The 16,253-nt window shown below is 46.3% G+C and overlaps 2 protein-coding genes and 1 long non-coding RNA gene across 5 annotated transcripts in view; 1 reads left to right on the top strand and 2 right to left on the bottom strand.

Annotated features, from left to right (window-relative positions):
• Positions 1-54: 54 nt before the first annotated feature.
• Positions 55-5,195, bottom strand: Sofu1 (sperm-oocyte fusion factor 1). 2 transcript variants are annotated; one of them, XM_085683504.2, is made up of 3 exons: positions 5,056-5,195; positions 1,144-1,267; positions 55-580 (listed from the first exon to the last, which is right to left on the bottom strand). In XM_085683504.2, the coding sequence occupies exons 2-3, from the start codon at positions 1,154-1,156 to the stop codon at positions 399-401; spliced, it is 195 nt and encodes a 64-aa protein (XP_085539630.1). In that variant the 5' UTR covers positions 1,157-1,267; positions 5,056-5,195; the 3' UTR covers positions 55-398. The 2 variants fall into 2 exon arrangements, with proteins under 2 accessions (XP_085539630.1, XP_085539629.2); XM_085683503.2 differs by lacking the exon at positions 5,056-5,195 and adding an exon at positions 1,365-1,523.
• Positions 5,126-16,253, top strand: part of LOC146889627 (transient receptor potential cation channel subfamily V member 5) — a 29,703-nt gene continuing 18,575 nt past the window's right edge. Inside the window, exons 1-8 of the mRNA XM_087901666.1 lie at positions 5,126-5,253; positions 8,487-8,584; positions 8,724-8,846; positions 9,469-9,606; positions 9,930-10,028; positions 10,133-10,305; positions 10,448-10,594; positions 12,729-12,941. Coding sequence (XP_087757792.1) covers positions 5,144-5,253; positions 8,487-8,584; positions 8,724-8,846; positions 9,469-9,606; positions 9,930-10,028; positions 10,133-10,305; positions 10,448-10,594; positions 12,729-12,941 — 1,101 coding nt within the window. The 5' untranslated portion in view covers positions 5,126-5,143. The remainder of the gene's footprint in view (positions 5,254-8,486; positions 8,585-8,723; positions 8,847-9,468; positions 9,607-9,929; positions 10,029-10,132; positions 10,306-10,447; positions 10,595-12,728; positions 12,942-16,253) is intronic.
• Positions 5,890-16,253, bottom strand: part of LOC148117898 (uncharacterized) — a 38,822-nt gene continuing 28,458 nt past the window's right edge. For both annotated transcript variants that reach the window (XR_015736626.1, XR_015736625.1), the window contains 3 exons: positions 10,955-11,218; positions 10,421-10,578; positions 5,890-6,444 (listed from right to left, as the gene is read on the bottom strand). This is a non-coding gene — a long non-coding RNA (uncharacterized LOC148117898). The remainder of the gene's footprint in view (positions 6,445-10,420; positions 10,579-10,954; positions 11,219-16,253) is intronic.

Here is a 16,253-nt window from a genome sequence, read left to right as displayed (position 1 = left end):
CTAAAGGCCAGGCCGTTCAACAGACCAGGGAGAGAACCAGAAAGTCCGTTTGCAATTGTTTTCAGGATTTTATTGCTATTGCTAGTTTATTGTCACTGCCTCCTCCCTCTAATCTGCTGCTTAAGACAAAGCTTAAGGGTTAGAAGGGCGTGGGTCTGGTGTCTTTGGCTGTGGGGTATGAAATTCTGGGTTGGGGTGGCAATCAGGTAGTGGCAATGAAAGAGTTGGGAAAACTCTGTGGCTGCACCCTAAGGTCAGGTGCTTCTCAGACGCGGGGGAGTGCGGGGTGAGTTTTGAGGAGGTATCTTAGAGAAGAGGTCACTGGGCAATCACAAAGCGGAGGTAGGCGTCCAAGTCCTCGTGAAGGACCCAGACTACTGCCTCCACCTCAAAGTCTCTCATAAAAAAATCACAAGGCTGGCCAAGTTGAAGAAGAAGGCTAGGTTAAAGTGGTGGTCCTGGAGGGTTGCTGCCTGGGCTGTCGTGTCGTCGTCTTCTTGCTGGGCCATATCCACCACCTGCCACTGCTCACCCACTGAGGAAGCCACAAAGTGTTCTTCGAACTGCTCTTGGCCCTGGTCTGGAATAAGAAGAGGGGGCGGCCCTAATCTCAGTCCTGCTCTGTACCAGGATGGGGAGTGGGTCAAGGATAGAGCGACAAGCGAGTGCCAGTTTCCCAGTTATAACGTTGGCCTTGACCTGCAAGCCAATGCTCCAACTAGAAGGCTTTTCAGACCCCACTTCAACCACAGTCCCATCCCAAACACCTACGACCTCCACTCCTCAGACAAGTGCCCTCCTTTATACTGTTTCACTCTCTGGGAAGTGAGATACACCCTCAGGCGTGAAGGCAAAGCTCGACCTCTCCAGGAAAATCCTTTACTTCCTCAAGAGCTTTGGATAATTGAAACGAGCTCATGCTCGTTTCATGCACTAGGCCTAAGACTGCCTCGTGCCAGACAGTTTACCAATCGTTTCGTATGTATGGTGATAGAGAACATGAGTTAACTCCTGAAAACCGAGCCCTTCCCACCTGAGCCTGACTTAATCAGCTGCTGGAGCCTGAATTCAACTCAAGCCTGTGTTTACTGGCATACCCTCCCCACTCCACCCCCCCGCGGACACCTTCTCTCCTCTACCTACCTGCAGAGGACATTTTCTCTCTCTGACTGCCTTCATCCTCCAGGCTTGTGCTGCCCTTCAGAGTCCTCACCCCTTTCACTTGTAGCAGCAGCAGGACAGCTGTCAGGAAGGTTGCCCTGTGGAGCTGAGAGCATAGGAAAGGGATGGGCCTCCTCTCCCACGCTGCCTTTCGCGCCAGTCCACAGGTCCCAGAACCACCCTGTGTCTGTTTCAGTCCTTACCCCATGCCAGCATCGCTTTTCCTCCTTCTCTTCCATAGGACCTCTGACTCTGTGTGTTCTGTGACATCACTGCCATGGGTCTAACCCACATTCTAGAACATTATACCGTTTCGTTTCCAGACAGAAGGGGGGGAAACAGCAGATGCTTCTAAAACGACCGTTTGAGTCGCCTTGCAGATCACAACCCATGGGGACTCCAGAATTTGACAAGTCCCATCACATCTATTACACCATTGGATCTCCACAGCTGCCTGTTCTCCAAAGCAACAACATTCTCATAAGCATGACTTAGACGAAAAGGCAGGTTCACTGGGAAAATACATCTCCCATGCAAGATCACAACCATCAGTGGGCAGAGTAGGATTTCCCTTTAGCATTTTCTGCGTCTGTACATGACACCTACTTATAATTCCATGCAGCTTTTCTCTGTGTGAAGTGGTTGGCACAGATGAGGCCAACAATTATCTACACACCAGTGTCCTTAAGTCCACACATGTGCCTGGTGCGCTGCATGGAATTTGAAGGCTGCTGAAATATGGGAATAAGAACTAGGTGCTGGTGGAGAAAGTACACACAGCCTGTAAGGCAGAGAGGCAGAGAGACAGAGACAGAGACGAAACTTCATGCACAGAGATGCATAGTGATAGAGGTTGAGGACTAGCCTTGTGGAACAGTCATGCACTTGCAGTTACCCCAGAGGAGAGGAAGCAGCAGGAAATCACTAGGTCAAGGCCTGCCTGTTTTACAGAGTGCCTTCAGTCAAGGTTGAGAAATTTAGGGAGACCCTGACTCATAAAAGTTTACTTTTAAAAAAGCTGAAGATGTAGCTCAGTGGCAAAATGCCCAGCATGGGCAAGCACCTGGATTCAATCTCCAGTACTACAAACAAATGAAAACAAAACATAAAACAAAAACAAATGAACGCATGAGGAAAGAGATGCAGAGATCATTATCTTGTCTCTGAGTAGAGGATATTTTTTTAAAGTCCTTTCCTTATTTTTCTTAGACTTTATCCTGTTATTTACATCTAGGCTGAAGTACCTTCTTTTCCCTTGTTTCTTCTTGTACTCTGAGACACAAAGAAGCTGTTTCAAGAGTGTCTGACAGCTCCTTGCTTGGTAGAAGGGTGAGAGTCTATAGAGAGAAGGCAATGCAGCAAGGGGTCAAAGATACCAAATAAAGAAATTGGAGAGGCCCTGCCCCCATGCCTGTCCTCTCCACAGGTAAGACAGGTTGGCTAGCTGGCAGAGAGGACTCGAGTGTTGTAGGTGGGGAATACAGTACAAAAGTTTTTGTTGGAAAAGTGTGAAACAGACATGGGCTGTGAGCAGCCAACCGGGCACAGGGACAGGGAAGGTTCATCCATAACACTCTTTCTTGCATCTACACATTTCCTGGGAAACTACAAGCAAACACAGGCGCCAGGGTATGTACATGAAGATACACTTTTCTGCAAGAATGGATTGGAGAAATGAGACCGTAAGATAAGAGACGAAATTCCTTCCCATGGAGGTAACCCGTGCTAGCAGGCACACTCTTGTGGAGTCTGCCAGACTCATTCCAGCTCGGACTTTCTTGAGCTCCAAACCAGGTGCCAGGAGACTGGGAAATGATGTAGAAAGGCACTTTATGGTGGTGGCATAAAGGTGTAAAAATGCAGTGACCTCACTTACCCCAGCCTTGTACCCATTGACCTGCAGATCCAGAGAATGATGAATGAATGGAAAAAATGAAATCACTAATCTCCTCCTGGCTCTTTTGGAGGAGGAGCTTCTTAGGTCTCTGGTATGCAGAGAAATCTACGGCTCTGGAGACATGAACGGGGATGGCAGTAGTGGGAGGGCCAGGGTGGAGTGGAAAGAACCCACTTGGGCTCGTGGGCAATGACTTCTCCCTCTTTACTAACTCACCTGCCTGACTCCTGGTGGCAGAAGAAGTGAATCAGGCAGAAATCAGGAACTTCTTAATTTTTCTGTTCTTGCAAAGTAGAAAACACACACAAGTGCAAAGGAACCAAAAGCCCTAACAATCCCGCCATCTAATGACAACTGCTGCTCACGTGCTATCCCGATATAGTGCTTATATCTTCCTAGAGGAGCAGGTGGGAAACACGCCCTGGATTCCAACGACGAGATGGTAGACCTGTCACTAAGATGCAGCTGCCCTGCTGGGGGCACTATAACTGGGGAAGCCGCTCTCTGGACGGGGCTACAGTGGCGCTCAATGCAGAAAGTTGCAGGGGTGTAGAGGAGAAAGAGAAGACAAAAGGACAACAACAGAACAGTATGGACTATTATCACAAGGAAGAGAAAAGTCAAAGGAGGAAAGCCTCAAAACTCTGTTTCACCTACGAAAATGGAAGGGGATGAGACAAGGAACAACTTGGTCTCCACCCAAGTCACTTATTCATATCCATCCAATTGAGTAACTTAGTTCAGGCAAGAGAGGCAAGAAGAGATTGCAGACCTATGGGTGGTTACTCCCTCTCTTCCTTCAGGGACCTACGGCCAATGTCCTTGCACCTGCTCTGTGTGTCCCTGACTGAGCCAGCCTTCTCCACCGCAGCCCCTCCTCCTCACCCCCTCAAGGATCAACTTTATGGGCTCAGCGTTTCCTTGGCAAAAGCACCCTTCATGACCTACTCCCCCTCCACTTATCAGCGCATCTGCATCTATAACCCTCACCTCAGTCTTATCGCTCCCTCCATCTCCTTAGACTAGAAGTCCACAGGTCCTAGAGACCATTAGCACCTGTACTGCCCCACCCCCCACTGAGGCATAAAAATGCCCCACAAGGTGACCCTCCCCTCTCCCTGGGTAAGAACAGTTTCTCCGGGTCTCAGGTACCTCTTTCCTTTCCATCCTTGCCCTGCTCTAGGGGCTATTTTACTCTTTGGATCAGACCTTTCTTGCTTATGTCAAAAGAAGGGGGCAATCCCAGTGATCCAAGGCTCTCTAAGGAAGGGTCTCAGGAGATCCCACTTGAGTCTCTCCTATCTTTCCCAGGTCTCTCAAAAGTTTCCCAAGAAGTAGAACGGCCCAGTAAGCAATGAACTGGCAGCTGAGACCCCCATTTCAAAGTGTGTTTTAGTTTTGTCTCCAGCCCAGGAGCTGAGGGAGCACACTCCTTCTCAGTACAATGTCATCTCATTCGAAAGCAGCTCTTGTCGTGTCTCCACTGCTCACAGGTCCATAAAAAGAGTACGTTCAATACCACTGACATGAGGGCCAATGCAAGATGCTGTTTCATAAACTAACACCACTTTATCATCACCCATTCCTCCTCCTATCTCACTCCTAGAAAGTGTCCCAGGATATCTCTACCCTCTAGTCATTCTCAGTACCTGCTCTCCGACATCAGGAGTAAAGAAAGAGCCCCTAGGAGACTAAGAGTCACACCCCAGGGTACCAGTTTCCCCTTCATGATTATCTAGCCTTGTTCTCCCTCCAAATTCCTTGGCCCAACCCCTCAGCCTCTCCCAGTCTCAGCTGCCCAGCCCACTTCAGTGAACCAAGAATGTCCCTCCCCTTTCCCCCTCCCTCCTCCAGATTGCTTTGTACCCCCAGGCTCATCTCTGGGAGGGAGGGTCTCCTCCCCTTCTCCCAGCAAGGTGGCTAGTTCTTCGGTGCACAGGTCACACACATACTCACACCCCGCAGCCACCCACCACAGGCACAGGAGATATATTCACCTGAGTTTCCACTCAGCAGACTTAGTTGTCATCCCAGACTGACTCCTTCCATCAGCTTTGCACAAGTTGGGAGCACTTGCAAGAAGATATGGGGGCCAAAGGGCCGTGGATCCAACTCCAGAAACTTCTCAGCTGGTGGCTCGGCGAACAAGACTGGCACCAGCACTTGGACCAGCTTCACATGCTGCAGCAGAAGAGGTAGGCTCCTGAGGGTACCCAGTCACAACACAGGGTCTCAAGTCCTTGTGTACACAGTCCTTCCCCTGAGGCAGTACTTAAACTCCACGTTGGGCTCTTGCCTATTATTCACTCCTTCCAGTCTCTCCGGTATAAAACTCCAGCTGGCCCATGGTAGCGGCAATAGAAAGGATGGTGTTGTCTATATGGAGACCTTGAATACAGATGTAAAAGTAGAAGACAGGTAAATTGGTGGAGAGGCTAAGCCAGAGAAGGTTGCGGGGGAGTATGTTTTGTGTGGAAGAGATCTAATCTTGCAGGTTTTGAAGTAGTCTTTGTTTAGAGGACTCGAGGAAAGCTTGATCAAGGTGTTATCATCAGAAGAAAGAAAGCTGATGACCTGGGAAAGGGGGAGCAGAGGTTTAATTGCGTGATGCCTGGAGGTGACCAGCTGAGCAAGGCAGCTCAGGTGAGAACGGAGGGCTGAGTTCAGTTCTCCGTTTTAATGTGTCAGGCTTGCCGGAGATCAGGGAGATAACCGAAGGCCTTTAGTCCCGGGTTGCTGACCCATCTCCAGAAAGATCATTGCAGGAATGAGCTCTGAGGTCCAGAAGTCGAAAAACTGTCCAGGCAAGGGACCAGAGAGCCTCCCTCAGGCAAGCTCCGGACCCAGAATGTTTGTGCGATTGGCTTCTCTTTGAGAGCAGGTTGGCGCATGGAATGAACTGATAGCAGAATGCCTGCTTCAGAAGATTCTTGTGCTTGGCTCAGTTTCCAGTTCGCCGCATCTTGAAAGTATTAATGATTGTGAACACGGAGTCTTGCGTTATTTTCCATATGGAGTCCTGTGAGTACTCCGCTTATTCACAAAGCTCCTCCCCAGGTAACGCAATGGGAACTTCGGCTTCTCCGCGTTTTGCGCTAGAGTGCACCTAGGGTAGTCTTTTGAGTTCATTTGGCTTCAGAAACTTTCCTAAGTAAAGGTGCAGTGGGGTCAAGGGTTAGGATGAACAGAGTTTTATATCGTAGCCTCGAGACAGAGGGGAAACTCTGGAATCCAGCCCTAGCCACTCTGGGCTGGTCAGGGCCACAAGGCTCAGCTGGGACCAAGAACTTAGGTGAGCTAGGGCAGGGTTTGACCTCTGACTCCAAGCTCCTCCTGGGAGCATTATGCTTGATAAAACAATTCTTTAACTACAAAGTTCCTTCTCCCTGGAGACAATGGAAAAAGAGAATCAGGGACTGAGAGACATCAAGAAGAAATAGCCATCTGTCTGTCTCCTATGCTTTCCCTATGGCCCCCAAATTGTTAGATCCATGTTTGCATTTGGAGCCTAGACTGTGATATCTAGGAAGACTGGCTTCAGCTTCATTTTCTATTCCACTTATATCCAGGCAAAGTCAAATTCAAAGATTAACCCAGGGGCATTTGTAAGACCATCTCAAGCAGTTGAGAATCCCAGCGTTCATTTCTCTTTGGTTGAAAACAAAGTATCTGGAGTCTTACATCTAAGGTCTAAGTATGGAAGGAAGGTGTGGCCTATGGACTTCATGCACACTCTATTCATTGCTGAGATGTGCATTTGAACAACCCTACAAAAGAGTGATAAGAACTTGAATGGGGACAAATACAAGAATCCAGGGCTCAGCTTCACAGAATCTGTAAGGTCTAAGGCTAGCCCACATCCTTCACTGGCTGGTCACCAAACTCCCGTTGGCTACAGAGAGCCAGTCTAGCTGGTCTGGAAGCCTGGGGATGTTACATAAATGCCTCCTTCTTTTCGTCTCCTTTCAGGGTTCTGACTTACTTATCTGGCGTAGATAAAGTCCACCCAACCTAAGGTCCTTTTTCTTTTCCCACAAGGATACCCTGAAAGTCACTGTAAGCCCCAGACTCTCATTCCTCAGGAACAACCCCTTATATTTCATTCTCAATTGTTATTTTTTATTTAGTATGTTTTTCATTAAAATATAATTATATCACTTTTTTCTTTCCTTTCCTCTCTTCATTCTTTTCCTTAACCCCCAAATTGATGGCGTCTTTTTTTTTAATTATTATTGTTTTAACACACACACATACACACAAGCACACACAAAACTTGCTGAGTACACATTCATTCATTGTGCATAAATGATTTCAAGTTAATGTGTTAGACAAACATTTATGGAGCTCCTCTCTGGGACAGATTGTTTTTCCCTCTCTCAGCAGTTGTTAATTGTCTGTAGTTCTTTGTCTAGTGGCAGGACTCTGAAATTTTCTCTATTCCAAGTTAACAAGTCTATCAATATTGCCACTTATCAGGTCTTGTTTATGCAGTCATTTATCGGGGATGTAAATTCACAGCAGACTTTCTGGCCCTCTGGTTCTTAGCAATCTTTCTGCCTTCTCTTCTTCTGTGTTTCTGAGTGGGAGTTGTGTTGAAGATGTATTCATTGGGGCTTGTATCCCCATGTTCCATTGATCAGTGCATGGAGTCCAGTTGGGCTTTTCTGTGAGGATCTCTATTTGCTGTAAGGAAAATCTTTAATGAGAGTTGAGAGCTGTACTTACATGTGAGTGTAAGGATAATTACTAGAGTATTGTTAAGAATCCCACTGATCTAGCACAGTGGTGGTAGTAGACGCTCTTCTAAGATATATGACGTCACTGGCCCATTGCAGTTGGCTGTTTCTAGCACCAGACATGATTTCTATCCTGGTAATTGAACGTTAAGTCCAATTAGACAGTTGTGGGTTACTGCAAAGATAGGACAAGTCATAATGGCACCTTTCGGGATACCTTGCCATGTTGGTCAGTGTCGTGGTTCATAGGTGTCACAGCTGGACAGGACTCATAATTGTTTTTGTCCATTGGCAGCTCTCAGAAGACTTACTGGTATTATGGAAGACAGAGCATGACCAGGAGACTTTCAGGTTAAATCCTGCTTGAATAATCTGAGACCTGTGTCCTAAGTTCAATGTTTTCAACCACATGAAGAACTGTCCTGTCTGTCTATTCACTTACAGCTAACACACAGGCCGCACACAAGCCTTCACTTTCTGGGAGGGATTACAGTGAGAGGGTCCGCAAAGGAAGTCAGAGGAGCCTTACAATAAGATCTTGCCTTCGTGTCCTCTCATCCCTTGAGACCAACGAATAACTCAAGAACAACGTTGATTTGTTACTGTGTACCGTGAGCGTCGTGACCACCCTAGAGAATGGCTCTGCCTCCTCCGTGATGATCCCTAATGAACTTCTCCTCTTCTTCTGCCAGTATTCGGGAGTCTCCACTGCTCCGAGCAGCCAAGGAAAATGATCTGTGCACACTGAAGAAACTTCAGCTTGACCAGAGCTGTGACTTCCGACAAAGAGGTGGGATTCGAGTTAGAGGCACAGAGGTGGCTTTGGAAAGGGCTGCTTGGAGAGGCTCCTGACGTGCTTCTGGAGTCAGGAGCCTCTGCCCGGAGAGAGACTGGCAAATGTTTGGTATTCTTGCCTTGTTTCATTCCAGCCGCCCTGGGGGAGACAGCGCTGCATGTGGCAGCTCTCTATGACAATCTGGAGGCCGCTACGATGCTGATGGAGGCAGCTCCATACCTGGTCACGGAGTCCACACTGTGTGAGCCATTTGTAGGTGAGGCAGCTTTACAATAGTTCCAACCTGAACCTGATGTGGGTGGGTGGTCTACTGTTTCTTCAATGCATCTGTGTAGGGTGGGCTTAGGGAAAGGGTGGAGGTGCCTCATGAGTTGAGATAAAGACAAGATTCTAGATGGTGAGTTTTAGCCTCCATGGTTCCATTTTAGTTGTTCTATATTTCCCTTTATTTTTCTCAGGATCCCTCAGACCATAACTCCATAGTTCTCTCTCTCTCTCTCTCTCTCTCTCTCTCTCTCTCTCTCTCTCTCTCTCCCTCCCTCCTTCCCTCTCTTCCCCCTCTCTTCCTTCCCTCTCTCTCTCTCTCTCTCTCTCCCTCCCTCCCTCCTTCCTTCTCTCCCCTCTCTCTTCCTTCCATCTCTCTCTCTCTCTGTCTCTCTCTCTCTCTCTCATTCTCTCTGCAACCTTAGACTGTCCATATGTATAGCAATCCCTCAATAAATGAAGAATGGTTGCATTGACCTGGGAGCCCTTTCTCCCTGGCTACTCTACAGTCTACAGCAGAAGTTTGTGTGAGGAGCCCTCAGGGAACTTCTGTAAAGGGCTATGGGGTGTTGTGCCCCAGACAGAACCGTGACACACAACTCTCTCTGGACCAGGTCAGACTGCACTACACATCGCAGTCATGAACCAGAATGTGAACTTGGTCCGAGCTCTGCTTGCCAGAGGAGCCAGTGTCTCTGCCAGAGTTACAGGCTCCGCCTTCCAACGCAGTCCCCACAACCTCATCTACTATGGTGAGAGCCAGGGCCAGGCTCAGAGAAAGGGGAGATGGGGAGCTGGGTTGGGCAAAAAGAGGGAGGTTACATAGGCGCCTTTGCTTCATTCCCTTTTTAGAGAAGCTGGAAGGCTGCAGTCCTTCTAGGACTTAGAACCAGAAGACAATTCCCTCCACAGCATTCTGTGCCGTATTTCCCTAGGTTCCCTGGGCAAGTGATCCCAAGCCCCAAGCTGAGTTATGGGAGGAGGAGGCAGGAGGCAGTTGTTGGGCTGGAGGGCAAAAGTCCCTCTTCTCTTCTGATCTTGCTGTCTCCTGTCTCCCATCTCCTTGTGTCCACAGGAGAGCACCCTTTGTCCTTTGCTGCCTGTGTGGGCAGCGAGGAGATTGTCAGGCTGCTCATTGAGCATGGAGCTGACATCCGGGCCCAGGACTCCCTGGGTAAGAGCTGGGATGGGGAGAAAGTGCTGGATGCTGTGTGTGAGAGGACGGGGGACAGGGAGTGAGTCATCAGGGGACCTGATGCCAACCTCTGTCTTCCCCAGGAAATACTGTGCTGCACATACTCATCCTGCAGCCCAACAAAACCTTTGCCTGCCAGATGTACAACCTGCTACTGTCTTATGATGGAGGAGACCACCTGAAGTCCCTGGAACTTGTGCCCAACAACCAGGGACTCACCCCCTTCAAGCTGGCTGGAGTGGAGGGCAACACTGTGGTGAGACCCATGCCCTAGGGTGTCTTCAATGACCTTTCCCTTCCTACCCCATCACTGGCGTAGGTAATTGACTTGGTCCATAGGTAGCCTCTAGACCATCTTCTAACACACTCACCATTCAAATCTTTGCTTTCTCCGCCAGATGTTTCAACACCTGATGCAGAAACGGAAGCACATCCAGTGGTCATGTGGGTCACTAACATCTTCCCTCTATGACATCACGGAGATTGACTCCTGGGGCGAGGAGCTGTCCTTTCTGGAACTTGTGGTTTCCTCCAAGAAGAAGGAGGTATATGTCATAATGGTTCCAGAAACTTCATGTGAGAAACACGTCTTGAGATATTGCTTGCTTTTTCATCTACTGAGACACTTTGATCCAAAGACACCTTACAGCCTTGCATAGATAGAGACCCCATGTATAGGAGAAAATAGTTTCCATAGGTACAAATATTATCCAACACTCCTCTTCTGAGATCACTTCCCCTCTGGGCTCTACTTTCTCAGTTTATTCATCTCATTTTAACCTTTCAGATTAAGAATCTAACTTGGAATCACTTCCTTCTCTCCCTTCCTCCCTTCTTCCCTCTCCCCCTTCCTCCCTCCTTCCCTTCTTCTTTTCCTTCCTTCCATCATTTAGCATGTTAAGTACCTGCTGTATTGTCCCGGACAATACACAAGAAACCAAGGAAACAGATGAGGCAAAAACATATATCTTTCCAGCCAACTTCTTTCAATTTGGGTTGTTCTCATAAACTGCAGTTGAGTTTGATCTGTTCCACGACAGGAGTGCACACTGTTCACGGGAGCAGCGAAGCAGAGGTGGGAACAATTCGGGCTGGATGGGATGAAACACATCCACAGCCAGGTGCGGAGGAGGGAAGGCGATGGATGAGGTGGGGAGGCAGCTGAAAACCTAGGAAGAGGCAGATTCAAACAAAGCCATAGGCAGAAGGGTTTTTTTTTTTTTAACCTTTGAGGGTAGAGGGAGGAAGAGTTTCCAGATGTGTTTGCCAACACAGACAGGAAGTTGAAGGAGTCCTCAGAGAGGAAGTGTATCCTTCCCCTGGGCCCCTTAGGGGGAGCTGTGTGTCACTAAGAAGAAGGGAAACAGCAAACAAACAACAACAAACCCCTGAGTTTTGCATCAAACTTTCCAGAGATGGAGCTGCGCAAAGACAGTCAGATATAATGGACTAAATAGACAGAAAGGAAGAGTCTAGAATGGAGAAAAGGCCTCCATCTTCAGGAACCTATTGATTTGGGTCAAACTGGGTTTCTGTTGACTGTCTGCTCTATGACAATTTCCTAAGAACCCTTCTAGAACCACAAATCTTGAAAGATTATTCTAACTACTGAACAGAAGAAAAAATGAACATCTACTTTGTATGGTTCTGGAAATCCTGGAAGTACCTAAAGTTTGAGCATGTTTTCTTAGAACTGCAAACCCCTACAGATAATGTGGATTCTGCAGCCACACTCTGTACTCTTTAATGCCAGGTATTAGCCACCTGCGGTCTCCTCTGGGTTTTATGTGGCCTGCACCAGCTACTTTTCTCTAACACCACCTGTCTGGCTCCCACTTTTATTGCTTGCATTTGTCACTTTTAGTTCCATCTGAAGAACAAGATTTTTCTATTTTCTGGCAAAAATAGATTCTCTGGTTGGGGGCTCCTTCAGCTTCCTGCCTGGATGGTTGAGGATATCTGGAAACAGCCTTTCTTCCTCCTCCACTCTCAAGGGAAATTTCTTTGTCTGCCCAATCCATTATGTTTTACTTTGAATTTGCCTCTTCCTGGCTTTCAGCTGCCTTACCCCATCCACGTTGTCCTCCCCTTTGCATCTTGCCGTTTCCCTCTCTCAGAGACGCCATCCCATCTGGCTTACACTATTGCCAGTCTAACCGTCTCCTGTACTGCTCTTTGCCGGTCTCACCGTACCGAGTGCAAACTGAACTATTGTCCTGCTTAGAATTCCCAACTTCTTTCTGTTACATTTAGGAAAAAAAAAATCAAACTCCCTCTTGTGATGTCTGCAGGGTGTCTGCACAGCGATCTTAGTTGTTGCTTATTTCTCCCAGGCCACTTCCACCCACGAATCTCCGCAGATGCTCTCCTAGTCCCAAGCACGTCTTCCCTGCAAAGGGGCAGTGGCTTCTCAGATCTTCCTTTCTTGCCTAACTGTCCCTTTAGTCACCCGGCTACTATTCATCTACTGGAGCCTCAGTGCTGCTGTGTGCACTGTGTTTACTACAGTGAGCAAGTACTTCTCCAAAGCACTAGTGCAAAACCTAGCACAGAATGGAAATCCCTAGCCGCCTGTCAAAGCAACGACTGACTGGGTGATGCCCTGACATCTGGACCGCAGCTCAACCCTCAACTCTGCATCACCATGCTGTTCACTATGCACTGTCCTCTCTCTGACAGGCTCGCCAGATCCTCGAACAGACCCCAGTGAAAGAGTTGGTGAGCCTGAAGTGGAAGAAGTACGGACAGCCTTACTTCTGCCTCCTGGGTGCGCTGTACATCCTCTACATGATCTGCTTCAGCACGTGCTGTGTCTACCGGCCCCTCAAGTTCCGTGACACCAACCGCACGCATTCTCGCGATAATACCATCATGGAACAGAAAACATTACAAGTAAGTCTTTTGCAAAGGGGTGAAAGGGAATGGTGGTATGGAGCGATGGTGTTGGAGACCATGTTGATGCACTCCAGAAAAGACACTGGCCGCAGGCCCAGGAAGTTGCCAGCACCTTGTTACTAATGAAGGAATTAGAGAGGAGCTAGGAGGACACAGAGGGAGCCTCAGTGGGAAAGGTGTCCAAGAAGCTACAAAATTTCCCCCTTCTCTTTCTTATACACACACACACACACACACACACACACACATACTTGCACACACACAACTTTTTAAAAAGTGTTTGGTGTTTCCAACCTTGCACGTTTGTGAAATTCCATTTAATTTACCAAGAAGTTCCTCTCTGTGGTGGGTTGTCTAGATCTCTGTTGGAGACTCTGTAGAAAGATCTCAGATCTCAGAAGGGGGCAGCAGTTGAGTATGAATCACCTCTACAGAACCTGCCATTTCATGGTGCCCTGAGGAGTTCTGGGGAGCTAACGAGGGAAAAATAAAGGTGCGGAATAGATTAAAAATTATGCCAAATAAAGCAAATTCTTTCGTTGCAAGAAAAGGCATAGATTTGGAAGAGTAGCTTTGGAATATGTGGTCAACAAGTAGAACACCATCTGAGGGGTTTATCTATGAAACCCTAAAATTTTTGTGCTGGTGCCCTAAAATCGTCCCCCAAGGAGATAAGGACAAAAGAGAAAGAAAAGAAAGAGATATGTAAGCCAAGGAAGCACTGAGCGCTGAGTGCTGAGGTCCCAGTTGCACCAGCGGCTCTCGGTTAAATGACCCTTTCACAGGGGTCACTTGTGAGACACCCTGTGTGTCTGATATTTGCACTAGGATTCATAACAGTAGCAAAATTATGGTTGTCAAGTAGCAAGGAAATAATACTATGGTTGGGGCCATCACAATGTGAGGAACTGTATTAAAGGATCACAGCATGAGGTAGGCTGCGGAACACCGGTCTGTGCAGACTAGCCATAGGACTTCAGCCCAGATAAGAAAGGGGTGATTGTGTCTCAAAGAGAAGATAAATTTCATGTAATCAAAAAGCAAAGCCTTGAATACTGGGGTTAGATAAAAGTAATACACAAGCAGGGAGGAGAACCCCAAACTAGGTGAAGATATTCCACCTTTCTTATTTCTAATTTTTTATATTTTCTCTCCTTTTTTATATGTACTTATCTACATATATACATACATATATGTATGTATGTATATATATACATATACAAAACATATGATATATAAAATAAATGAGTTGCATTTATGTTTTTACTATGTATATTACATATTAGATATAAAATAAGATACATGCATAATTAACTTGACTTTAATATGCTATATTATTCAACTGTAAAAGTAATTCTGAGAAAGAAGAGAGGAGAGAAGCAAAGACAAACAAGAGGAGAGAGAGGGAGGGGGAGATTGTTTTATCTCAAAACACAAAGCAAATGATGATACTGCCAGACTATCAGAGCTAGATATAGGTGCTCAGAGGAAAATTTCTCCCCATGGCTCCATTTGAGCATGGAAGTTCTGGCCAAATACAAGCAAAGAGACGTTTAGGAAAAGAGAGCAACACTAACGATAATTAAGAGGTTGAAGAGAGTGACTAGCGATGGGGAAAAAGTATAACCATGAGCAAACAGAGTAGACAGGCTTCCCATTAGCTCTGTCCCTGTGTGCTCCCATGTGCTCCCCCAACCTTTGTCTCACACCCATGCAGAGATTACACACTGGCAATGTATATGAGGCTCCACCCTAGCTGCACTTTGGTGATGCTGAGTAATTAAGTACAATTAAGTCTTACGTGTCGTTCTCAATGGGGCAGTGTGAATGAAGCATAAACATGTTTCTTTGACCCAGGTAGTCTAAATTATGTTTGAAAGATCTTTTTCCTTTATCTCCAGACTGAAAAAAATAGCATAATTTTAGCTAAGTGCCCCAGCCGTTTTCTTTCATTTCTCTCATTCCTTCTTTCTTCCTCCTTAACATCTTTACTCCTTTCCTTAACGTCTTACTCTTTTTTGCTTAAGTCAGCCATTCTGAACAAAATAGAAGATTCTTATTAAATACTATTTCCTTGGAAATAGAATAAGGAGTAAGAAGGTCAAAGATACAGCAATAAGGGATTTAGATAACAGTATAAATAAATGAATGGTCCCTTTTCTTTGGTATTAAATCTTTAAGCCTTGGTTCTGAGTTTCTAGAACGTTCTGGTTCTAAGTCAGTTTAGATAAGATGAGAATTTATCACCATAATTTGGAATAGTCTACTTTCACATCGCATTGCTCCTTGAACAATATGAAATTCTCTCTTTTTTCTATGTGTATATTACTTGAAAGCCTGAGAAACACAAAGGTTTAAAAACACGCTGTCTAGACTTTATTTCAATTGCTGACCAATTAGTTACTTTGGGGAGCTTTTGCTTAAATAAATGAATACTTAGTAGTCAATGACATTAGTCATGCTGGAGACACAGGGCTCTCAGTAACTCTGGGACTGCCTTTGTAGATCTCTTAGGGTCTGTGGAAAACACTGGGCATCAGGACCTTAAAGAACTATTCTAGTTTCATGTGTGGGAATTTATGTGAACAGTCAAGTAGCTCCATGCTGGACATTTGGAATAAAGGGGGGAAATCCTCTGTTTCTGTGAGACAGCATAAAGCACGTAAAAACTGAGCCATGTAAAGGAGGAGGCAATTTAACTCCACTCAAATGTTGGGGTGTCAGAGTGACCACAGAGTTTTCGAGTAATTGAGAAGTTCAAGGTTTCAGAGCTAGGCTTCTTGGATTTTAATGAGAACTCTGAAATTAAACAGTAGGATGACCCCTAGTTAATTGTATGACTTTCTAGATGTATGTATTGTAAGACTACACATTACAGGCTTGGGAAGCTAGGAAAAACACAAGTCCTTGTGCTACAAACCAGAACTAAAATTTCAGAACTTAAGAAGTAGAGACCTGGCTATGGTCTTTTAAAGAAATTCAAGCAACTGATATTCAGGTAGGATTGAGAACTACCAGAATCCATCCTGGAGGTTTGTTTCTAACTTTCCAGTCACAGGGTTGCTTTGACTTTTGGTGTACTGTTTGTCATGAGAATATTGACTAATGCCCATCATTATCACCAGGCATGGTTATGGTTAGGCATGCCCCTTTTCCAGCTTTCAAGTGGCTTGCTTGATTTTATACACAAAGTACCTAGTCTAGAGTATAGTCTAGCCAGAGCTATTCAGTAAGATTATCTATCTATATATCTTTCTTTTTTTCTTTCTTTCTTTCTTTCTTTCTTTCTTTCTTTCTTTCTTTCTTTCT

The sequence above is a fragment of the Myodes glareolus genome, chromosome 25 (assembly GCF_982192425.1).
Source record: "Myodes glareolus chromosome 25, mMyoGla1.1, whole genome shotgun sequence".
NCBI classification, from domain to species: Eukaryota; Metazoa; Chordata; class Mammalia; order Rodentia; family Cricetidae; genus Myodes; species Myodes glareolus.
Note: the sequence above shows the minus strand (reverse complement) of the source record. Positions and strands in the feature narration are given on the sequence as shown.